The sequence below is a fragment of the Ptychodera flava genome, chromosome 11 (genome assembly GCF_041260155.1).
Source record: "Ptychodera flava strain L36383 chromosome 11, AS_Pfla_20210202, whole genome shotgun sequence".
Taxonomy (NCBI): domain Eukaryota; kingdom Metazoa; phylum Hemichordata; class Enteropneusta; family Ptychoderidae; genus Ptychodera; species Ptychodera flava.
This window is the reverse complement of record NC_091938.1, coordinates 3,951,782-3,977,585: the sequence shown is the minus strand read 5'-3', so window position 1 is coordinate 3,977,585 and position 25,804 is coordinate 3,951,782. Positions and strand designations below refer to the sequence as shown.

Below are 25,804 nucleotides of genomic sequence, written 5' to 3'. Positions count from 1 at the left end.
TGAGTACACAAACTGAACTTTTGCGAAACATTTGACATGATAAAATATGTTTAGAGTCAAATTTGGGTAAAATTTTCATAAAGAAAACCATACCACAGATGATTTGTACAATTTTGTTTGCTTTCAAAGATTTTCTGATTTTGTGATTTTGGCAATTCCCTGTAGAACCAAGGTCGTGTAGTTTACATACTTCTATTTTCCACTGTCTGGCGTTTTTATATACCTCTTTTGTAACATGACCAAGCCCATCATGTCATTTAATCTGAAAATCGCTCAGTAGCAGGACTTCAGGTAAATACTGCAAGTTAATAGGTCCAGGGATTGGAATTGTGCCAAAATCTACAAGGTTCAGAAAAATAACAGGGACGTTGGTTTTAATTTTTGTCTACACATAGATTGCAGTGTGAATGCAGTGTGAGATTGGAGGAAGTGTGGCACAGACTGACAGTTTTCAGTTGGCTCTTGTTTGGCTACATACTAGGAAGGCATGCAATGTAGGAGAGGTTTAACATTTAGCTGCCTACTCACTACATGCTTGGTATTTACAACCATCCAGTTTGTATGGTGTTCCTTTACATGAGCCTGCAGGGACATCAATGTGATTCAAACATCAGCAATAGTGCTCTTCCATTTTATCAGCAGATGTCTAGGTTCCCAGTGTGGTCATGACGACGTGCCTACTCTGTGAATTAAGGAAGTCCAATGTACCTCGGAAAATGAAAGCCTTTACTTTTTCTTAAATTTTCCTCAAACAATTAACTTTTAATCATTCTCTTTCAAAATCAAGAATAAAATTGTTGGTCACCATGCAAATTTTTGTACTACAGAAACAAATGACCCAACATTTACAAATATTTGAAATTCAATATGGCAACCATCCCTGTTTTATCTCTATTTGGACAAATAATATTCCCTGTTCTCATAAAATTACGCTAGTGCAAACTGTATTTACTCCATAAGCTTCAAGATGAGCCTCGACAAGCAAGTGGAAGGCCAAAAGAATATTGTAAAAGTCTTGAGTCTGAATATCTGTCCCTGAGGCACATTCTACATCAAATACAAATACTTTGTGACAAATCATTCTGTATTCCCAATCTACACTGCAATAATGTTTTATTACAGCTTGTAAAGCCCTATAACTCTGACGGAAGCACTGTTAAACTTGCAGAATTTGGATTTGCTGTTTTCATATATGGCTCCTAGGTCAGCATGAAGTGGGAAGGTCAACACTGACACAGCCCACAGTACTGGAGATATCCCATGATTCACTATGATTTGTACCCTAAGAGATTACTCAGTGAAGTCTGGCATGCCTTCCATGTGTAGATAAATTTATAGACTAATTTTTAAAATATGCAAACGTGCTTTTAAGCTCACCATTGTTCTCAATTCCCATTTCATATAAATTGAAAGAATATGTTTGATTGAGAGAGGAGATAGAAGTTTGATCAAATTTTTCAAACGCTGTGTCCTCAAACAATAAAGAATTGTGTAAATAAGGGAGACTAGTTGCACCTGTTTTGTCAAACAAAAAGATATTTTTCCAAAGGATATTAACAAAAGAAATTTACTTGTTAGCTTTTCTTAGAGAATGACCAATGTAGTTGTTTGGTATTTGTAGTACCTGCAGACCCAATCTGATTAAAATCAGATGTAGAGTACGGCGACGTCTCTGTACTTGCGCGGTTTTCTCTTTGCTGTAGTGAGAGGCGACAGCAAGAGAAAACCGCTCAAGTACAGAGACGTCGCTGTACTACATCTGATTTTAATCAGATTGCTGCAGACCATGACATTTTTGTTTTGACAGTGATTTTAAAATCTGTACCATAATATGAATTTGAATAATTATTAGGATGCTTCTCGTTATTGCTAATATGTAGAAAAGGAAAGCTATTAAACTGGTAACCTTCAAGATTACAGATCAAAGAGAATTGTGGGTAATTTGTAGTAGCACCACTACTGTCCACCCTATACTGCGAAATAGATGTGATTAAGAGCCACTGAGAATAAAATGAGTCATCTTGTGAAAGACTGAAATGCATATAGATGGATAGTTAGTCATTTGGCATGGAAGGAAAAATGTGGTTGGTTACATACAGACTACTTGTCGGTGTCTTTGTTCTTGAACCCCAAAACCAAGCTTTGCTTCAACTGATACCAACATCTATAGAAAACATTATTGTGACCCCCAGGAAGGATCTGGGAGAGTCCTTCATTTCAATCCAAAATGATACAACAGAACAAGTTTTTTTTTTCTATTACAAAACATCCAGTTTATTGCTACAAATGTTCAATTATAATATACTCCATGCATTTGGATAAACTATGAACACAAGTCACCTATATATATCTTTAACAGAGCTTTGCAAAATACACAACACATGCAGGTTCGTTGACACACTGAACTTCTTGAAGTGTGCCCTCAGCAAACTAGCCACATAATCTTTTGTTTTTAATCACAAGCATTCTGCTTGTCAATGAGTAAATCCCTGATTGACTCATTTTTTTGAGCAAACATGGTAAAGAGTTGAGTTGGCCAAAATGCAGATGAGGAATGTATAATCTTGGTTTTGTATCAAATGTACAGAAACAAGCTACATTAACCACAAAATAACGTGAAATACAAAGTTCTGTACATCAATACACACGGAAATGGCAACATACACACTGAAGCGGTATTGTTTTTCACATCTTTTGAACCTATTATTGAAGTACCAGTGGCCAATATTTGACCATTAAATTATTTGTGACCTTAATTTATCGATAACATAATTGTAAAACGTTTTCACATAAATTTGTAATTCACTTGCCTGGTGAATTTCAAGTTTCGTCAGCGGCATTTTTTCAAACTGATCTAGGACATGCTAGAAAACTACTGAGTGTGCGGCATGCTGTAGTGTATTGGTGCGCCTTGGTTCTGATTGGCTCCTCAGAAGAGTATCGATCAGAACAAGAACAAGCTTTAGAGTGCATCTGCTCAAAATCAGGGTCAAAGATTTCATGGTAAATCTGATGAATTGACTGCTCTTTTTCAGTTCTTTAAACCTCAGTTTGATATCTACAGCCATAAATTTCAAACATTAAAGCAATCTCCTGAGGCTTTAGAGAGTCAAATCTCTTCACAAGGTGTGTGCATGTGACATCGCACATCAGAATTCATTTGACTATGCCTTTGACTGTGCCGTCAGGATCTCACAGCCAAGTAATTGTATAAATTTCTTATCGGATATTTTTCCCAATCATATCAAATGACAATACAAATAAATAAAGACACAATGTAAACTTAGTTGGTACAATACTTATACCAAATTCATCTGCTGTACACACTAAATACCACACTCACTAAAGCAATTCTCATTGTTGGTGCTATCTAATATCTTTTACTTTCTGAATACAATTACATTTTACATATCACCACAGATGGAAGAAGTTTCCACCCGTCCATGATCTCACAACTATTAGGTTTTATGGCAACTTTGCCTGATGTAATTGTGTCAGTATTGCCCCCAAACAGTGTGTGTGCAAGTACTACCCCATTCATGCTGATTAAAATTAAAAAGCAACTGAATATGAAGACTGTTCTTGAAGAAAGAAGGTTCATTTGCAAACACAAAATATAGAATCCAAATGTAAATTACCTCTTGGCAACATTTTGACAAAAAAATGATATGTTGCCATGCAATGCATTATGAAATCGCATGAAAGTTCAAATCATAAATGACTTTTGTAAGGTGGCATGCAGGTATGCTGTCTTACATTTTTTAAGCAAACATTCATACATGAGTTTACATAAAATCTCCAATATTTATCAAATATAAATAGTAAAAATACTCATTCAAAGACGAGTTACTGTTTTGCACTTCATGATTATGAAAGACAAACATTGGTCCTTGAAAAAATGTTTTGCGAAACAATTTTTTTGGTGCAAATTGCAGACAAGTTTTGAAATCTTTGTGTAAAAGTTCCCTAAAAAGAGAATTTGGAAATTTACAATACACATAAATAGAATAAACAAAACATTCCTCAGGGTTTTCATCTCTATAAATTAAACATGAGATGAATATATGTGCTCTTTGAAGACCTCTAACAGGAGTCGTAGGATCCAACAAGTTAGAAGGATAATCATTTGATGCCTTGCATTGCTGTTCAGTCATTACAAATGAAGAAAAAAATCAAGAAATATTCACAACAAACAACTCTACAACAATCATTAATGGGATGCTATCTATTTTTTCAATAATCTCAAATTATTACCTGGCAGTTTTGATCACAACAGTTAATATTAAAATCAAACAGAGGGATGTAGATTTCCTAAATTGCAATGTTTGTTGGTCTTGGATACCCCCATCCTGACAGACACTTGGACTCCACTGTGCCAATCTTGTTATTTGTGAGTACTAAATATCTGTAGTAAAATGTCTTTGAACCAAACTGTAGAGGGCACCCTTAATGAAAAGACTTGAAATTGAATTCTGAGACCTGGGCGAGGGTGTTTGTATATATTGTTGATAATTTGGACCCATAAATTGAAAAGAATAGACAGAGAACACCCTTAGGTTAGAATAGAATTGCTTCAGTTTTGGAACATTTGTGTAAAACAAACCCCCAAAATGGAGTATCTGGTATTGAAAAGACATAAATAGAAGGACATAAAACATTTTTCAAGGTTTTTATCTTCATATATTCAAGATGAGATGAATAAATATGTTCCTTTGACATGAATAGCTAATGATCAGATAAATTTAGAAGGATAATAGCATCCATTGATGCCTTGCATTGCTGTTCACAGTCATGCCAAATAGAAAATTCAAGAACAATTTACAACAAACAACTCAACCACATTCACTAAAGGAAAATTATATATTTTTTCAACAATCTGAAACTATTACCTGACAATTTTTGACACAGTGGTCACTATTAAAACCAAACTGAGGGAAATTTAAGTGTTTTTGTATCTTGGTTGATACCCTATTGTGAAAGACTTGGACACCATTGAGGCAATATTGTTATTCGTTGTATACTAAAAATCTGTAGTAAAATGTCATGGAATACAACTATAGAGGGCACTCTTCATGAAAAAACTTTGATTTCAATTCTGAGACCTGAGCAAGGGTGTTTATATATATGTTTGATAATTTTGACAAAAAGAGTTGAAAGAATAGAAAGACAACACCCTTAGGTTAGAATAAATAATGCCAATAAAAGTATGAATGAACACCTGCATTTTTTCAAAAACACAAAATCAAAATAATTGTTGAGTTTGACGTTTCAAACACTGCTAGAGTAGATATTCTTGTGCCGTCTTCTTTTCAGCTACAGCGTCATCGTGATGTGGATCATCATAATCTTCATCTTCTTTAAGTGCATGATGACCATTGGGAATTTTCATTTGTTCAAGTTTAATTGTCTCTTCCTCTTCAGATTCATTAACATTCTCAACAGCATTTTTTGGTCTAAAAAAAAAAATAAAAAAAAAAAAAGAATTTGCCAGTGAGTTCATATCCTTCATCCATGCATTTGATTGATAAATCAAAGTATACATATTACAGTTGATATGGCATCTGCGTGCACTCTCGTCTTGATGTTGTAGCTTTTAATGATTTAGTGAAACATGCAAACTTTTCTAGGACTTGCAAAAATAATCAATAACTCTGTCATTAAATTTACAAATGATAATCTTCAATAGTTTGGCCAGAATCTATGAACCAAGCCGTGAATGACAAAAAGCAAATTACAACAAAATTGGCCACCGAGGGCGCTGTTCTGTTTAACACCCAATGGCTTTTATATCGAAGTTCAGTGTGAATCATAAATAATTGTATAATAGTAATAAAATAATAGTATCATTGAAAGATAACTTTAAATAATGTAGATAGATCTATAAAGATATGAAAATAATCTACACAAGAAATTTTGTAAGAATTAACTGAGTGCAGTTTGCGTTTATCATGGCAAATCTTTCCTCCGCACATCTCACATACATACTACACATACTCAGATACAACACCAGCAACTACCACAGAATTACTGATAAGAACACAAGTAAAATTGGCCAAAGACAATAAAGATTGATGTGTATGTGTTTGTGCATGTGTGTGTAGAGTCGTTCGAACTGTAACTACACGCCTTATTGTCTCTTGCAATCTATGTTGTCTTTGGCAAATTTTATTGGAACTGAAAATTGCAATATCATTGGCAGATTAGTTTGCTTTGTCAAGCACCAAGGAACCATAAACTCCTTAGTGCTTATTTGATTATTTTGGAGTCACTTTGCTGCAAAATTCAAATGAAAAACTTACCTGAGGAAAGTTGCCAACAAAAGTGGATTTATTTCTTGGTCTCTTATTTCTGGTCTGAAGTATCTGTAAATTTCACTTACTATGGCGCCAAGGATGACAGTGATCAACCAGGAGAATGTACAGTACCACATGAAAGACAACTGAGCAAAATACAGAACAGGAAAGTGTTTGATCAAAATAGAGAAGTGATATCTATACATATAAATGGTGCCAACTGGATCTAACATGCATCATTCATGTTTCTATGGCAAAGTTCATTCTCAACAAGATTTAAATCAGGGGGCAGTGATGCATTATGGGTAGATTCCAACTGATTATGGATAACACAATGCCCTTCCTACTCTGCAACTGCAAAACAAAGAGGTGAAACGAACAGGATGTAAAGTTTATTCAATTTCAGCTAGCTAGGCACATGACATCTAATAAACAAATCTGAGTCATATACTTTTATCGAGATTTGGGCATCAGTGCTGCTAAAAAATTCACACATTACTTTGGCTGATGTATTTCAAAGGAAAGCCTTTGTACACTGGTTGGAAAACCATGGTAACGTTTACTGGCTTATGACCTATGACAAAAAACATTGAGTTAGAGATAATCATGTGGGAAATCCTAATACTACATAACAGCCATGAATTCTTGAAATGTATGCATGAAAGACTAAACATTGTATTTGAGGAAAAGGAGGTTTAGTGGTATTTCAATCAACATAAACAAATTTCTACTGACTATACGTCATGGTGATGCCATGGAAACCAAAGATACCCATGATACTCAATCACACTGCCATTTGTATTGCAATGTCTATAAGTAGGTCTACAGTCAAACAACCTATTTCAACAAGTCATCATGTTGGGGGACAGAAATCTTAATTTTGTTGTCAGATTTTCATTCTTCCAAATGTTTGCCAAGGAAAGAAGGGAGGGGGTTTGAGGTCAAACCAAGTGATCTTTGTTTGTCGTGAGTATTTTAACCCTTTTCCTGCCAAGTCCATATTTCATCACCAGGTCAAAATGGTTAAAATTAATGAAACACAACATATTCCATATTGGGTATTTTAACATAGTACTGTACATTTGAAGGCTGTTGAAAACAGAGATACTAAAAAGTTGATTTTTTTGGACTAAAGATGCTATAACAGACCAAGCCAAGTGGGTGAAAATACTTCATGTTTTGGTTCAATACCGCTTTTTACTGACTTGGCTGATGGGGAAGTGATACTGTCTAGCAGGAAAACGGTTAACTATCAATATTTCCTATACTTATTGAATGAGATGTGTTGACCTACCTTGTAAATTTCCAGAGCATCTTTGTTGATGATAGCACCGGCACTCACCCACAGACCACATACAAAGCCAACGATCATACCAACTAATGCACCACTGTGGAAAAGACAAGAGTTAAACAATCCATGAATGGATACACAAACTCCACTTCATTACTTGCAAAACAACAGAAAAATTTAGCATTCCTCATGGTGATGGAGTCCAGGGTCAATACAGTGAATGCCACTTAAAACTTTAAGACTATCAAGGCTTTTTGAGGTCCAAAATATAATTTATATATCATTTCATATATCATTTTCAAAGAGGTACTGATATTCAAGGACTTTTGGAGAGTGTACGTACTCAAATCTGTACACAATACAATGTACCAGATAATCAATACAGGTAACTGACAACAAATTTCAAATCAATCATGTCTATTTCATTTCATTAACCAGCCTACTCAAATGTTAATATGATATCACATCTAATTAACAGAATTAGGAAGATAGGAAAATAAACATAGTATATATCCCCATAAAAAATGGATCAGAGAAAGTATTTTTGGTCCGAGAAACTGATTTATGGTTTAATCTGCGCTTCCCCAATGCTCTATAAACCGGCCCATAATCACCATTTACAACAATCGATTTGGGCCAAACTACGGTGGTAACAGTTTGATATAGGATAGACCACATTTAGAAAAATACTAAAGGAAATGATTTTGTTGATTTTTGAACCACCAACTTTACAAGAAGCATTAGATCTACCTACTCACCAAGCATTGGAGCGTTTCCAGAACATACCAAGCGAGAACACACCTAGTAACGGACCTCCAGATGTTCCAAAGATTGTATTACTGATAACAACGAAGGGACCCATGTACTGAGCAACAAATGCCAAAGCCAGTGTCAATAAACCATATGCAATTGCTGAAATGGAAAACAGAAAATCCTTTTAAAAATTTTTCACATCCTATATGCACCTAGAAATTGAAAAATTTCACTGTTAATTTTTTTCTCATTTTTTCCATGAGGAAACTTTAAACGCATTCCCTTTCAAATAAAGAGTAAATATCAGGGATCACTTTTCAAAGTTTAATACTAGAGAAACAATTTGCCCAACATTTACAGAGATTTGTAATGCAAAATGGCGGCCATTCCAGTGCTACTTTATGGTAAAAAATAAATTTTTGATTTTCACAAAATCGAGCAAGTGAAAGCTTTTATTCTCCATAAATTTTACAATGAGTTCCAACAAGTAGTAGAATAAACAAATTATGTAAAATTTTTAGAGTCAGAATATCCATCTATATGGTGCATTCCACCGAGAAGTAGTAGTTCACGATCCCTGTTCTCAAATCAGACCTTGTTGATATTCTCTATTCACAAGGTATTAGTTCTTTGTTCTCCTTTGAAAGTGCTATCAAGTTGATTGGTTTATTTTCAGATAAAGGTGGTGAACAACCTGTAATATTTTGCACTTTGTTCAACGGGTAAATGTTGTTACAATATTTCTCACCAAATGTTTAAATTCAGGGTCTTTTATTTGATTTTTATCCGATGATTGTCAGTCATCAAGTGCTAAAATTCACTCTCTTGATAGCGAACATTTCCACACATTTTTTAAACTCAGTAACTTGTAACTTTTCAAGAATTTTCTGGTATTTTAATCCTGACTATGACACTTAAATAGAGCTGCTTGTCCTACTCAAACAACTAATTTTTCCCATAGGATAAATAAACAGCCTTTTTGAATTTCCTATACAGGTAAATTCCAGATAATTTAGTTCTCCGGGACCAAAACTTGCACGGCAACCTCTGATTTTAATTACTTGTAGGAAATATGAGTTACACGTTAGAGCCATCCTGTTTCAAGGCACATCCGTACTTTCACATGTAAATCTCATATTTGAATAAATTATGACTTTTTTACAGTCTGCTTACTTAGAACTTTTGAGATTAATGTATCCCTGGCATCATTGACATAGATCTCAGAAGCAGTCCTTTTAGCTACCCACTTCCTCCACTGTCTGACCATGTCTTGAAGAGTGACAGCAATCAGCGCATTCAGCCCTGACGACATGGTACTGTAGTGTATAAACACAAACAAGATTAATTAAAGCACAAATTGTGGATGATGGAGAAGAGTAATATTTAAACAAACGTATGATATGTAAATGATGTTTGTTGTACTTTTGAAAGCACAACAAGAATGCTGTATAAATAAATACCACTACTCAAACCAAATGACGCAAAATGCCTAAGACGGGAATCCTTTAACAAAATTATACCGTAACAACTGGAAGAAAAACACTGGATAATGTCAGTTCACACTTGAGCATCCTCACTGTCCAAGTCCTTTCTTGCCATGTTCATCTATTACCATGAGGTCAATGTTGTCGAAGATTGTATCATTAACGGCCAGGGACTTGATCCCCAGGATCAAGTTTGTTTTAGTCTATAAGAGGATTATGGAGTGTCAAAGCCTTTTGTTTTCCATTGAAATTGTAATCTAGTGAGTAGATTTCACTGCGAGACAATCTGATGCTGGCACAGGCCTTTAAGTACAACATGCAATATGTAATGAGTTATAGAAACCTAGTTGGGGACCTGAGTTAACCTTTTGACTTTATGTAATTGGATAATCAGATATCTGAATTCAGATTTCAGAATTTATCATTGTCTTTTAGTTGTCAGTGTATTTTGGCTAATAAGGCATCCAATGAAGACTCCTTAAAGGCACTGTTCGCGATGGGTGGGATCGGCTTTGTTCTAGTCTGTAAGAAGACCATGGAGGTGTTATAGCCTTTTGTTTTCCATTGAAATCTGGTGGGTAAATCTTCTGATGAGATGATCTGGTGCCAACTCATGCCTTTACAAAATATGCATCAACATGATATTTGAAGGACACAAATAAACATGGTGATTTTGAATAAGTGGAACAGATAGTGACAGTTTCAATACCCCATTGCTGTGTGTCACATGTATCCATGTATCAACATGTAGAAATTTTGTCTCACCTCAAAGTTCCGGCAAAGATACACGCAACAAAGAGACCCTGCATTCCCGGTATCCTTCCAAATTGTGAACTTACAAAATAAACCATGATCTGATGAGGAAAGAAAACAAGACAACCAAAAGCAGTAAGATCATTTGTAGATATAACGGCATAATTTCTTGATTCAATGGGTAAAACACCTCTGCATAAACAACATGACAGTAAAATCTATAGATTTTAGTATTATAGATTTTACTTTCAGTCATTTGACAATGGAAACCTCCTGGTAATGATAAACAACAAATTTACTGATTACGTCCTTTAAGGCCATCAATAATTTCTGAATATCTTGTGAGGCTCATTCTAATGGACTGTATCATTTCACAATAGTTATTACTGAAATAGTATCTATCAAAATGACAGAATTCAGCTTCAATAATGCTAACAGCATAGATCAAGTGAAACCCTATTAGTCTAAGTCAAAATAGCAAAGGACATACAGTGAACTCTTTGGCAATTATTTATTTTCACACAACTTTCAAGTTATTTATTTTTCACAAAGTTAACTTTTATAAAAATGTTAGTCTTTTGATCATGATATCTCAAAAAATATCAAAAATCCATGTTCATTTCAAACCCCCTCAGACTTTGGGGGATGGTTTTGAACTGTAATTTCACCAAGCACTGGATTTCAACTAAATCTGACCTCTGCACAGCCTCTCAGTAGAAACGGCAATTAATATGTTCTTACTTGATCTGCTGATGAGTAATCTGGAACATATCTTGCTTCAACACCATCAGGTATCGTTGCCGCACTAATATCTGAGTCAAACAGAACATGAATATAAAAATTTTTTTCCATTTGGTGTCTTTTTTGACAAACATTTGGAAAAAATCTGAAAATCCAAGTGTGTTTGCTGATACACCCAATCTAATATCACATGGCTATCCTATCAGTCTTATAAAATGATAAACTAAAACTATTTACATCTCAAAATGGCACACTATAAATGAAATGTGTACTTTGCACTGAAGTTTCAAATTTTTTGCTATCTTACGTTTCATTTCTTAAAGCGCAGTGGTCGTCGCGCTGCGCGTGCGTGATTTTTTTGTTGATAAACATAAATTTTTGTAAACATAAGTCTTCTCAACTTCAATAGGAGTGAGATGGGAGCAGTCCCCCACTTTGTTAAGGCCTTTGTAAGACTCAACATCATGCAATAGTAAAATATTAAGATCGGAAACGAACTTCAGTGGTGTATTTCTATCTATAAACTCGTGTAGAGCTACGAACATTGGGACACTACACTCAGCACATTATGTCGCTGAGTTTACTGCACGCATACACAGTGAACAAAAAGGTTTGATCGCGCGCGATCACGCTGGTTGTACACAATGCTATGTACAGTACAGTGAAAATACATAACTAAAATGATCAACAGTGCCTATATATGTAGACCAGCAACAAGCACAATGCCTAACACAAAAGTTACACTCAAGACCATGATCGGCAAGGCAGAGCAGGACACGGGAGATGTTGTTGGGAGACGGTCACCGCGTTGACGTACACGGATATAGAGAATCCGGTCCCACAACGTACCGGCCCGCGACGACTTGGCCCACAACCAACTGTTGATCACCATGTCTTCTCCTAGTATTACGTGGTAAGAAATAGTAAAATGACAGGAAACAGTAGACAAACGAGCGGGTTTTCGCGGCATTTGGCAGGAAAATTGCACGGCTACACCGTGCATAGACGTATCGAGAGATCCTGTGCCCCGGTCCTGTGCACGGTCATGGCAGTGATCCAACCGCTAGCTGGTGTAGGCCTACCGGTGCTGGGCAAACTTCGTTGTTGTACCTCCTGATTGCCGGGTAGGTCTGAATCCTCTTTCAAGTGAGATAACCCCCACATAACAAGAAGACCTATGAAAGGTCCTTCGCTTGACTTGATACCTGTACTCGGAATTCTCGTTTGCACCCCCAAACGGGGTAAACTTTGTAGTTGAGTTGGATTCTCCACAGCCGAGTGTAGCGCGCCATATACCCGGTTTGACACGGACGTTCATACAGACCACGGAACGGAACAGATGCAGAGATGCTTCTTGCTGCAGCGGGCATTGCTCTGCGAGCTGTAGATTTCTGTAGTTTGGGTTGTTGTCTTTGTACTCCTGTCGGGCCTCTTGAAATGAAAGCTCTCGTCCTTGCTAGCGATGTCGCTAGCGATGTCGAAAACTAGAGCCCGGTCGTTGATAGTCTGTTGGCGTATACATGCGTACACATGCGTACGTCTAGCTCTATGGCTCGAGCGATAACAGTAGCCGAGCCCCATTCAACTGATTCAAGAAAATCATGAGCAAATGTGATCTCAATCCAGCGTGCAATTATTGTTCAATATTCAGCAGATATTTAACTTAGATTAATTGACCTTTTATTGCGTGTTACATTTGGTTAGTTGGTATGCTTGTGACAGATCAGCCGCCATTTTAACAAGCGGCAATATCGCAAACATTACAATCAACCCGTAACATGTGCGGCGTTCTTGGATTTGTTTACAACAGAGGGGGACCCCCTCAGGAGGATGCGCAGCGCGACGACCACTGCGCTTTAAATAAACTTATGCATATATGCAAAGTATGTTCATAAATATTGTTTGAGTATGCAAATTAAACTGTTAATGAGTTGATTACTACTCAGTGGAGTGCATTGGTTTGCCTAAAATTGTACAAAATCTCTTTTTTCTGGTTGACAGTAGAGTTTATACTTACTACCAGACAGCAAAGTAAAATTTGAAAGAGTTGACTGAGACGGAGTGTAGTAGCCAGCAAGGCTGCTGCTAAAATCTGAAATATGAAAACAACAAGCACAATTAGGACTTGACATTTATAAAATTTGCAAACTCCATACCTGTTTAAAATATATTTGATCTACAGCATGGCCATGGCAGACACAATCTTAGCCACTACATAGGTATCAAACATCAGTAAGATTGAATAAAAATTTTCAAACTCCAAAAGTACACCTACTACCATTTCTCAAAATAATTTTAAATACTGCCTCAAAACACTGGAATTCTCTTGGGAACCACGTAATAAATATACAAGAAGGTAATAAAAATAAAAATTGAAGAAATGTTAGTTTGTTTATAGTAAAACTCTGGTCTTACAATTTTTCTTAGATGAAGTTAGTTTCAAGCAGGCTTTGCTTTAACTATTTATTAACTCAGTACTTGAAGTTATTTGTTGTGATTCCTGATGGTGTGTTTTTCCCATTCTGTATTGTTAACTTGAAGACTTTGGTAATGTACAGCATGTATTTGTCTTTCATTAATGTTTTGTGTCTTGCGCTTAATGAAGAGGTTATCAAATCCTATGAAGTTATCAAGATTATTAAATAAAAATCAATGAATGTATGACCTCTCACTGGTTGTTTTGCTGAATTTATTTTATTATTTTCACTTGCCTACTTGAACTGTTTTTCTTTGCTGCTGTCCTAAACATATCCTTTCATTCATTTTATTGGTTTTGTATTCACTAATTGATTTATTGTCTAATTTGTTGATTTAATGCAATTTTCTATTATTATATTGCTAAGAAAATAGACTAGAGTAGGTTTATACAATTACTTCTATGATTCCAATTAGAATTGTAGTACATCATATTTTTTGTTTCTCTTCACAACCATGATTTTGTTTTACTTTCTGTTGTTGAATTTTCAGTGTTTTCTTTATCACTTTTTTCAATATTTTGTGTTTTTTTTATGCAATAAAGGTCTCTTCACTAGTCAACAATCCATGTGAATTAAAAAGAGATTACTAATCATGGCCTAGAAAACAGGGCACATGGCCAGATTACATGCTGCAGTCTTTGTAGCGGATGCTTGGAAGAACAGCTATGTACGCCCATGTCAGAAAAAGGATTACATTCATTCTGAAACTATGGCACCAGCAAAAATTTGTAATAATTAATGAAGAGATACACCGTGAATCTTTACAAAATCTATTATTATTTCCGCCCGAGTTTTCAGGAGTATGAATAAATGATAAAGTTTTGACTTCATGAGACAAAGAATATGCTGAACTATAAATAACACAAAACTGCAGACATTTTTTCAATTGCCATGCAAATCTTCCAAAGATCCTTGTCAACAGATCCTGGTTACATTAGATCCTGGTAAGTTTACAAGCTACAGGGCGCCCTCACAGTCCTTTCTGGGGCAACTGACATGTTCTCATTAATCTCTGAGAATCGCGGTCATGTTCCTGTCTGTGTTAACATTACATAATCATTGGTAGTATGAGATTTCGAGGAAAATGCAAGAAAGATGAAGTAACTAGAGCCCACAAACTTTTGGGAGGATGTAAATGAATGTGATACCCTGGTGTGTGCAAGTGTTGGTGAGCATATATTTGAGTGTGTGGCAAAGGTATGTACATGTATGTTGTTGGAAATGTAGATGAGCATTATTTCGCATGTATGTAAGTGTCAGAGGTTTATGACCATGTCGTGTGAGTGTGTGTGTGTGTGGATGTATGTGATTGTCTGTGTACATTATGCGTGTATATATTCCTCTGATCAGTCACAACATATATAAACTTGAAAAGTGGCTACATATTTACTGTCATGAGGAATAAACGCCTGTATGGTTGAGTACAAGTTCAAACCTGGAAGACCAGCAGAGTACAGGCTGATGAAACATGGCAGAGGAACCTTTGACCAGTGTGTAGTTTAGACTCCTTTGTATACTTACTGGTTTCATGTGTATAATTCAATAGGGTATTATTCAATGGTGGCATCAGTGGAGTCATGTAATCTGAAACAAACATACAATGGTAGCATTGTCATCAATGATGAGGTTTCTTCAAACAAATCAGACTGAATTTTTCTCAGGAGAGTGATATTCCCTATCGAGTTTGGAATATCTTTCTGAGTAAATACTTAAAGAGGAATAAAAATCAATTTTCATGCATTACGAATCATTCTTGACACTGAGCTAACAGATTTATAATAAGCACTTAACACATTTTTGTGATACAAATATTTTGATGGACTAAAATTCACAGATCAAGTCCTTCAGATTGAGTCTGACAGAAATGTTGAGACTTTTCAAATTGTTTTGAACGTCGCTATCTTGAAAAATAAGCGACGTTAAAAATAACTTGAAAAGTCTCAAAATTTCTGTCAGACTCAATCAGAATGACTGAGATATAATATGTAGAATCTGTCTTCAATCAACATTGGTAAAAACGAGGGGAAAATACACCATATGACTGAAATCAGTTCCAATACTTGAGGCAGAATTGCAATCAAAAAGGAGATTTAGAACACAGCATAACTGAATAATAATTTCATGTCATCTGATATTCCACTTTGAATTTGGATGCTGGTATACTAAATTAATCATTTGACAGAGATTGTTTCCATAATTTCATATCCAGCTAGAGATCAATTTTTTTCATGTAATATACACCATGCTTCAAATACCCATCCACAAACATATCACACTGATTGAGGTAGTGAAAGTGAAAGATTTAAAACTTTTGTCAAACTTTCCTGAATGAAACTGTCAACCATTCTCTTACCACATCAACAATAAAAATAGGGGGTCACCGTGCAAAGTTTGGAAATAGTGAAACAAATTACCCAAAATTTTGCGATTTTCGAAATTCAAAATGGCAGCCATTCAAGTGTTAACTCTGTGGTGGAAAATTAAATTTTGGATGTTCAAAAAAACTAAGCTGGTGAAAGTTCATCTTTCTTGAGGTTCAAAATGAGCCCCCATGGTGGTAGATCAGAAAAGAATTGTAGAAATTTGAGTCTGACTATCTGTCCATGAGGCACGTTCTACCTTAAAGTCACATGCAGTAGTTGAGGTGAGGAAAAATGTGATCATGGAAATAGTTGATGGCTTTGATGTGTCAGCTTGTAGAGTCAAAGGTCAACTGCTGATGACGTGTCAAAGGTCAACTGCTGATGAGGTTCATGGGATGAGAATGAGACTAGGACACAAAATGACAAAACTTACTATTGTAGAATGCATACAAAACTAGACCAGTGAAGTACACCATTGGCAACATTATGAGCTGAAATGGCATATTCAAAAACACAGCTCTGAAAAATTAGAAAAATTATTATTTATGTTATGATGTAAACAATCAGTTACCCTTATTTAACAAACAATTCAACACAATTAACTTTGGTAACATGAATTTGAAATATCATGTATAAATTATTCTTACAGAAAAAGTTAACAACATTAGCACTTTGACTTGTCTACATGACCTTTGTCATGGCTGATATGGTGAATTTTACCATTTACTTTTTTGATAAAGACAAGAGACAAGTCACACACCCTTCCGGTTCTTTATGAATTCGCAAAAAATGAAAATGATTCAAATTCAGCTAGCCAGAATTTATGTGCTGGATTATTATCACAAGTACATTTTAAAATCATTCCTGATTCATTAAAATTATATATTATGAAATGATTTTGGGAGCTACTTACAACTTGGCTTGTCTCAGAGTCTTGGAAGCAGCATATCTCTGTACTGCAGTCTGACTGATGTAGAGCGGAAATGTATTCATACCGCCACCAACGGCCAGTGCCACAGCAGACAGCCGAGTTGTCACACCAAATGGGGTCCTGAAAAGTGCCAAACCAACATGTCATTACAAAGAAGTCAACACAAACAGAATCATTGTAACTTAGGTTCAAATAACTCAAACAAAAATATAGTGATTCAACTGTAAGGAGAAAAATTCCATTTCTTTACAATCACGAGAGTAAAGATGCTATAACAGACTAAGCCGAGTGGGTGAAAATACATATGGTTTTGGCGCAATACTGCTTTTTACTGATTTGGCAAATGGGGAAGTGATACTGTCTGGCATGAAAAGGGTTAATAACAAAAACACCAAGCCAAAGAATAGTGTTGTAAGGGTTGAAGTGCATAGAAAGTTGACATGAATTGACAACAACGACAAAAAGCTCAGTTAATGGTTGCATATTCTTACTCCATGAAGTTGAGTCTTCCGTTGTCTTTGTTGAACTCCATCACATGGACGATACCTCCAGCCTTGATTACTCCCAGAATAATGATGGTGACAAAAGAACCAACAATGACAAAGAATTGAAACACGTCTGTCCAGATGACTGCCCTCATACCTCCCTACAGAGAGAAGATTTATGAATAATGGTTTGAGCACACAGGATTGTAAAAATATCTACTTCAAAGAGATTATCATGTTATTTTACACTGTAAATCATGAATTTACACAAGGATTTAATATCACTATCTCGATGTTTGAGACATTTTCACTGGGATTTTAATTCACAGATTTGTCAGTAAAGCAATAAAAATTCATTATTATTTTTAATTTTTGCTGCAATTTAATTTAAAGGATTTCATCATTTAGCGACAGCAGCAAAATAAAATCCCAGTGAATAGCCTTAAAAGCACTTTTACAGAAAATACAAATTTTATCAGCAGAATCTTGCAAATGCCCATAAATTTTCAAAGTTTTCAATAAAAATACACTTGTACAGATTTTGAAACAGTGTGTTCACTCCAGTGAAAGATGCTGGTGCCTTCTGAATGAACTAATTGCTGGTTCAAATATTACTGGTAGGCATAAAAGATCATTTGAACTTTGTGTATTTGGACAACAATACATGAAAGACTAATTTGAACCATGATTATCACGGGTTACAGTTTAAGTGATGAATTTCACTCACAAATGGTACAATGCATAAAAATACAATTTCTGTGAGAAGTAAGGTTCACAAAGTGATATAGAAAGTCAGAAAATGGTACTTTTTCACTAAAAATTTTTGCTAGCACTGTATTTACATCCTGATGGTTCTTCAAGAAAGAAAAAAATACTCAGAGTAAGAACCAAAGAAGATCAAAGACTTGAAAGAAATGTGAGGCAGACTTTGTGACAACTTGTATTACAATCACTTTTCCTGTTCCTTGTTGATTACAATTTCTGGTGAAAATTAAAATTTTTTGATAAATATCAAATCGAGTAGATATGATGTTATCCTCACCACCAGTGAGTTTTGTAATGCACAGTGTCACCTTTGGCAAAAACGATCTGGGATCCAAATTGCATGTGCAAAAGTTTTTTCAGGTCCAGGAAAGTTGATTAAACAAATAAGTAACAGTATAAAATTGCTAAAAATGGAAACATCATTGAAATATATAAGTGAAAACAACTTAAAAAGCCAACAATAAGCAGAAGCAAATACTTACAATTGTTGTATAAAATGTGCAAATTACAGCTGTGATGACGACTGTTTTCCATACATCGAACCCAAGAACTATAAAAAATAAATACAGAATATTAAGGTTATTTGCACTTTCTTTCAACAATTTTAAGATTTTCACTTTTCACACAATATCCGTCAAACCATGGCTGCTATTTCCACAGAATGTGTTTCTATGGATATGGCAATTAATATTTAGAGGAATGTTATGCTGTACAACAGTATACACATATTGACTGGCCACGAGGGCAACAGCATACGTCTGTACCCCGAGGGACTGTGAGTCACCCCCAAAAACAGACTGTTTCCCTCGGCCTATGGCCTCGGGAAACAGTCTGTTTTTGGGGGTGACTCACAGGCCCGAGGGGTTAAAGACGTATGCTGTTGCCCTTATGGCCAGTCAATATGTGTTTTGTAACACATCTCATCCGCAGCCATGCATAAGAACGTCCCATACACAAAACTTGTCTCATGTAGGCCTAGTATGATGTAATATGTTGGAGTGGTTCAGTAAGAAAACTTTTTTCCTAACAGGATCGCATTGCTTCTGCAAAACATTCAATGCACCTTTGATTATAGTTTTCGTCCGTTTCGAGTCCTTATTGGAAACCAAAGCATTCTTCTTCAGAAAGTAGGATTAACCAAAAAATTCTCGACTATCGTTTCGATCGGCCGCAGACGACATCTTTGTTTACATTCCGGTCTGCGCACAGCGTCAATGTCGTTTTTGACGTCATGACGTCAGCGGGCATCATTTTTCGGAACTGATACCTTGCAGGCAACAGTTCCAACAAATGATGCCTGATGACGTCGTTTACGTGGATCAGCACAAAAAGAATGCATCCCACGTGACTATCAACTGGCGAATTAGAATACAGACTGCGGATGAGGTGTGTTACAGTTTTTCATGATTTTACCTGTTCACCCCCACTCCTTGAAGACTGGTCCATTGCCACTTATTGATGACAATGAGTTTGGGCCAAACCATGGTGGTGAAAGGGGTCAATCGTTGTAAGTATCCTTATTTATTATCATTGCTTATCATTCATCCTTTCATTGTGACATACGTGTAGTGTTTTCTGAGAAGTGAATCTCACCTGCTTCAAGGGCTAGTGCTGGACCGATCAATGTCACTGCCATGTAAAACGATGTTTGAACAATAAATAACACTGATGAAATAATTCGTAGACTGAAATGAAACCGCAGGCTCATGTACTGAAAGAAGAAAAAAGGCCAAGTTATCATCATCATGGTTTTGAATAATAACACGTTAGTGATTGTTCCTTTTCTTGAAACTTAGAAATAAAGGAAGCATTTTCACATATATTCGTGTCAGCTGGGTCTGTGACGATATAAAAGTTCATTTTCAGTGATGTTTTACATCATGTTGACAAATTTGATATGATTGAAATGATTGCCTTGTCAGTCAATCGGGTTTTCCTCACCACATTTTGCTTAGTTGCCCTGAATTCAGGATTTTTGACGATTTTATAAGGGTATGAAATTCCTGATATAAAATCAGAATTACGTGAAGGAGGACAGAGTGAGACAGAACAGATGTTCATTTTGGACAGACTAAGTCCAGTAAACTAGAAGTTTGGGGAAAAACCAGTATTTTTTATATTCACACGCAGTTGTAAGTCACAATCAAAATGTAAGTAGATAATCGCCTTTTCTTGAATTTATTAAAAATCACTTGGGGAATCAGGTTTCCGTTATCTTATGCTACAGGAAATGTTCTAAGCCATCACAAAACTGTGGTTGCAAAATCAGCTGAGAATAAGTACAAGGAATATAGTAATTATAATGTGAAACAAAGTTTACCTCATAAGCACTGGTTAACTTCAAACCATGGAAGACAGGAACAAGGATAAGTGCCACCACTGGAAAAACCCAGAATAAACACAAGACATAGAGGGAATACTGGGCTCCATTGGCAAAGGTCTCTGCAGGCATTCCCAGAATTGTGATTGGTGATAGAAAGGACACCACTAATGACATTGCAATTGGAATACCGTTCATTTCCCGATTCGCAACAAGGAACCTGCAGAAATCAGAAAATTGACATTTTTCTAAAATTGAAGAGAAAACATTCAAACCCACTCATTTTACTTATCTGTTGAAATCATAAATCTAAAAATTACATTTGTTCAGTTTACTTGATCATGAAATACAAAAGCAATACTATTTATGTACTTCTGTGTTATGTAACAGGGGAACTGCCTGCCGGATGTATTTATGTAAATGAATACAAATAACTATGACATTGTATCAGCATCAGAATCAGATTTTCTTCAGTATAGGATTTCAATTTGGATGATAAAATTTAGCAGAGATACCATAGTTCTCAAGCAAACGACATGGGCATTCAGTTTTGGTTTGCAAAAGTGTTTGTCAGATTGGAGCATACTGTGAGCAAATAAATCACTGCCACGCAGATAAACAGTGGAGAGTTAACTGACCCTTTCCATGGTGTAACTTTCTTCATCTTTCAAAAAGTGTTTGGGTAAAATTGATGATTCATAGGTTCCTGTCATTTTTATGAATTGCCTTTTGTAAATAAACAGTCTTGGTTTCAATACCTTAGATGCTTCACAGACAGTTGAAAATATAATAGATAATTCTTTAGTTTGTCATCCACAATATGTACAATTAGTTGAGCACCACTTTGTAAAACGACGAAAAACAAACCCAGTGATTAAGGTATTAATAATCTAAATCCCTCTTTTCTTTATCCTGCCCAAGAAATACAGTAAAAAAATAGTGTATGTATTAAAATAAAATTGTTTCACTTTAAGTGTTAGTTTTTTTTTTATAGGAGGGTAGGTTTGAGGAAAATTTGAGGACACAAAAGACTTTTATTAAATGTGCCTCACAACACTTTGACAAGCCTTATTGTACATAATATTACCAGTACCCTATATTATGCCATGGTTTCTCTTCTAGTGCATCATAAAATTTCAATTATTACTGGGAGTTCATGTCTGTAATTATATGCCCATAGTCCGATCATGAATTGTTTTTGTTACTGCTGGTACCTGGCAAATTTTACAAGAGTTCTCATGTTACCAGGGTTACCATATCGACTCACATGGTATGCAATCATATTCTGGAGATAACAGAAACATTACACTGGGACCATAAACCTTACCAAAAATAGTTCTTTTATAACAGAAACATTACACTTTGACCATAAAATATAGCAAAAACATTTTTTTTTTATAACAGAAACATTATACTATGACCATAAACCTTAGCAAAAACACGTTTTTGTCTTTATTGTTAGCAAAGACGCATGTAACACTGTGAATATACAAACTTGAAAGAAATATTTTTATTCTGTACCGAAATGACGACATATTAATTTCAGACAAATAATATCTTCATTTTGTTAGAGAAATTACACAGCTCTTAATTCTGTTATGCAGTTATGTTGATGAAATAGAAATTTGCTGGTACAGTGAAAACATGTTCAAACCTTAAGAGACTAATTACCTCGTAACTATTCCATAGAAAGGAAATGTCTTTTCCATCAATCGTTAATAAAGCATTTCTGCTGTTATTGTGTACTCACTGTAATTTCTTTGGAGTCTATACATACTGGTATTTGTAAATGATGATGACAGCTGAGATAATAGTATTTGGTAGATGTACAATAGCAAAATGTAAATGGAGGGCAATAATTAAAATAATAATTCACTTGTAAAGAGATGGTTCCATGTATTGATTTTTCACTCCTTTCACCTTTGACCTTAAGGGACAACGTGTTCTGTGATGCAGCTGTAAACGACAATGAAATGTTTTACATTGTGACCAGAACAAGCAGACACATTTTGTTATATTGACAACTGAGGGATCAAAACAAAGTGGCTGTTTCAAATCTCTCTCTCTCTCTCATCATTGCCATACTTGTTAATCAATGCAAAACCTGTGCATTCAAAGTGACCGGACCTTGACTGCATGATTATACTTCAGGTCAAAATGTGTATCTTTTATCAGCTGACTATATAACATAATATTCAGTGATTACAACAAATCTACCACTGAAATCAAGAACAATTGTGATCCAAATATCTGTATAATTTGAATATAGATCGCTAATTTCACCTCTTCAAACCATCTACATTTTATAATTTGAAACTCATATGTGTTAAAAATAGTACTTTGGATCGGTGAGGTTTTGAAAGTTTTCCAACTTTTGACCTGTAGTTCACTATATGATCAACCTCTGTTCGATGAAATTTTGATCTTTAGACCCTGCTGTTATCATCATGTTATAAAGAATTATTAATGTTTCAAATGATCAAACAAACCATTGATAATCAGTACGGTATGTGTATACACACACGTGCTTGGACACAGTGAAAACTACCACAGTATTTTGGCTATTTTCTATGTTCAATCTTTTTTTAGTTCCATGGTTCGATGAATGGTGTATGTGGTTTTCATATTTCGAATGAAAAGTTACTGTATGAAAATACAATATATTAGTACATTAGTTTGAACATGCAGTTTCTCTATTGAGAGCTTAAATGTTAAATTCCGGGGAGTTCAACTGGCTGACTCGTCAAAGTTCAAGTTCAGCCAAACTTCAAAACATTCAGGACTGCTGTAAAACAGGTCAAGAAGGGCTGCAACAAAGGCGACAATTCATGTTACGTGTGTACATAAAAAATGTGAACGAACACGTGTGATCACAACGATAGCATCATTTAAATTTCAAAGAACTGTCGTAGTAGTACTGTAGTAGTATTCCAATAAATTACTCACTGGCTCGTAGTTCGTTGACCTCCCTTCGCGAACGCATGGTATATGCCGGTAAGAGCGGAGATCGCTAACATGGACGAAAATACGAGGTAGTCGACGACACCAAACGCATTTACTTGCCCTGAAGCCGACATACTAATGTATTAGGGGGGCTCGATCGACCTGGACCGATGGTGGATGTGAACTGTGTTCTCAAAATCACGCCGGCTTATATACTGGTGACACACAGCGTGACTCCACGCTTTTGTGCGCGATCATGCGATCTCAGCTCAGGAAATGCTGACGAAGTAACTCGTATTCAGATTGGGATTCAGATTCAAATTAGGGCCGTCATACGACCTTGTAGCTTGTATAGCAAATGACAAATAACAAATATTTTCAGCGTCAGCGTTTCGCATACATTGAAAAGAGGCTTACATCAGGCACATTTCAGACATTTGCTATTGGTTAGGTACAGGCTTGATGAAGTACAACAGCTTGAGTTTTATTCTCGCGAGCCAGAGCATAATTTCCGCTCCGCTGACCTACGCAGAAATAAAGCTTGACGGGTAGCGCTAAGCTGGTGCACAGTCGCTTGGTGGGCTATTCAGCTCTGGGACTATTCCATCCATAGACGAGTGTACAGAAGCGAGGGGTGTTTCTCGCTTCTGTACACTCGTCTATGGGTGGAATAGTCCCAGAGCTGAATAGCTGGCCCACCAAGCGACTACGGCTGGTGCCGTAAAGAGGCGCGTGGTTTACGACAATGCTCGAGTTTTTGCCTATGGCCGGTTCTGCCGTCAAAACCAGAACCCCATGCCAAACCTCTCGCAACTGTACGCAGCAAGGTATAGGCCAATAGCTGAGACCCTGACTGAAAAGTGTTTACCGAGTCACACGGGCTGTACCAAACTGTAACACAGAAGTCAGTCTCCGACATTGTTTTGATGAAATTTTGTTCAATGCTATACATGTATATCATTGATATAGGAAATATACCAGTGTATCCAGAAATACCAAGTGTACAAATATAGTGTGAAATAAATTTGGCATACTTGAATTTTTAGGGGTGCCCAGAAATAAATATTAAATAAACATTATTTATTGCTTGGTATTCTTTTCACAAAACTGATGCAGAATCTCTAAATGAATGAATGAAAGTCAAGGTGACATTTTAGTATGATTACGTGTAGCTGTGAATACCATGTTGTCCCACTGGGCTACAGTTTGAAATAAGATAACCAAGGTGAAAATCACCAAGCCGTAGATCTATTATTGACCCTATTTGAAACCGTCCCTCAGCTACAACATCATGTATTCACCTGGAGATTCAAGAATCTCACCCACCTAAATCTAACGGTACCCTTCTAACCACAAGTTGTCTGAGCTCCACCAATGACTGAAGAGACACAATGAACACAAGATGCCAGAGAATCATAATTTTATTTATTTGATCATTTCTTCCCGACCTTCCTTATTTTCATTTTCGGACAAATGATAGTATAATGGGGAAGGGATTGAGAGATATAATCCCCAACTCTTTCTGTATATTACAAATAACTAATAACTGAAAAAACATGGAGAGGCTTAATCACGTCATGGTCTCCAAACCGATTCTGTAAAATAGTTTACCCTAATTGCCTTTTTGGGAATGTGCAACTTTGTAATCAACTTGCTGTGTGTATTTCAGGTGAGATAAACACTTGCGAGTGTAAAATTGGCGTCATCCTCATACTCACTTCAGCTTCACAAGGCAGGTATGGATTTTGAGTGTGAGATGCTGCGGTGTCATTTCTTCACTAGACTGACGACGGTCAGATCTGACTATTCCCGACAGTACAAGCATCATATCATGCATTTCCAGTTATCTCTTTCACAAACATTCATCTAGTAGGGTTTTGCGAAGCATCTTGTTTTTTAAATTAAATACATAAGCCACAGTCGCTCGCGTGAGCTATTCAGCTCTGGGACTATTCGCCCCATAGACGAGTGTACATAAGCGAGAACAAACCCTCGCTTATGTACACTCGCGTCTATGGGGCGATTAGTCCCAGAGCTGAATAGCTCACGAGCGACTGTGCATAAGCTTACATTGAGAGTAAATGATAATATAGCTTGAACATGAAGATGTTTGGTTTTTTTTTTGAAATAAAACGAGTGCTCAGCTTTTCAACACGTCAATCAGTATACATGAGATAGCAATGCTGTTTACCTGGCGGTTTTTAT

The 25,804-nt window shown here is 36.0% G+C and overlaps 1 protein-coding gene across 1 annotated transcript; it reads right to left on the bottom strand.

Moving 5' to 3' along the window:
• Positions 1–3,553: 3,553 nt before the first annotated feature.
• LOC139143324 (sodium-coupled monocarboxylate transporter 1-like) lies at positions 3,554–23,887 on the bottom strand. The gene is made up of 16 exons (XM_070713558.1): positions 23,603–23,887; positions 20,657–20,876; positions 19,930–20,047; positions 18,819–18,886; positions 17,578–17,732; positions 17,069–17,206; positions 16,589–16,674; positions 15,314–15,376; positions 13,333–13,407; positions 11,316–11,386; positions 10,587–10,675; positions 9,511–9,653; positions 8,343–8,496; positions 7,588–7,681; positions 6,300–6,439; positions 3,554–5,453 (listed from the first exon to the last, which is right to left on the bottom strand). The coding sequence occupies exons 1-16, from the start codon at positions 23,731–23,733 to the stop codon at positions 5,279–5,281; spliced, it is 1,920 nt and encodes a 639-aa protein (XP_070569659.1). The 5' UTR covers positions 23,734–23,887; the 3' UTR covers positions 3,554–5,278.
• Between the last annotated feature and the right edge of the window lie 1,917 nt (positions 23,888–25,804).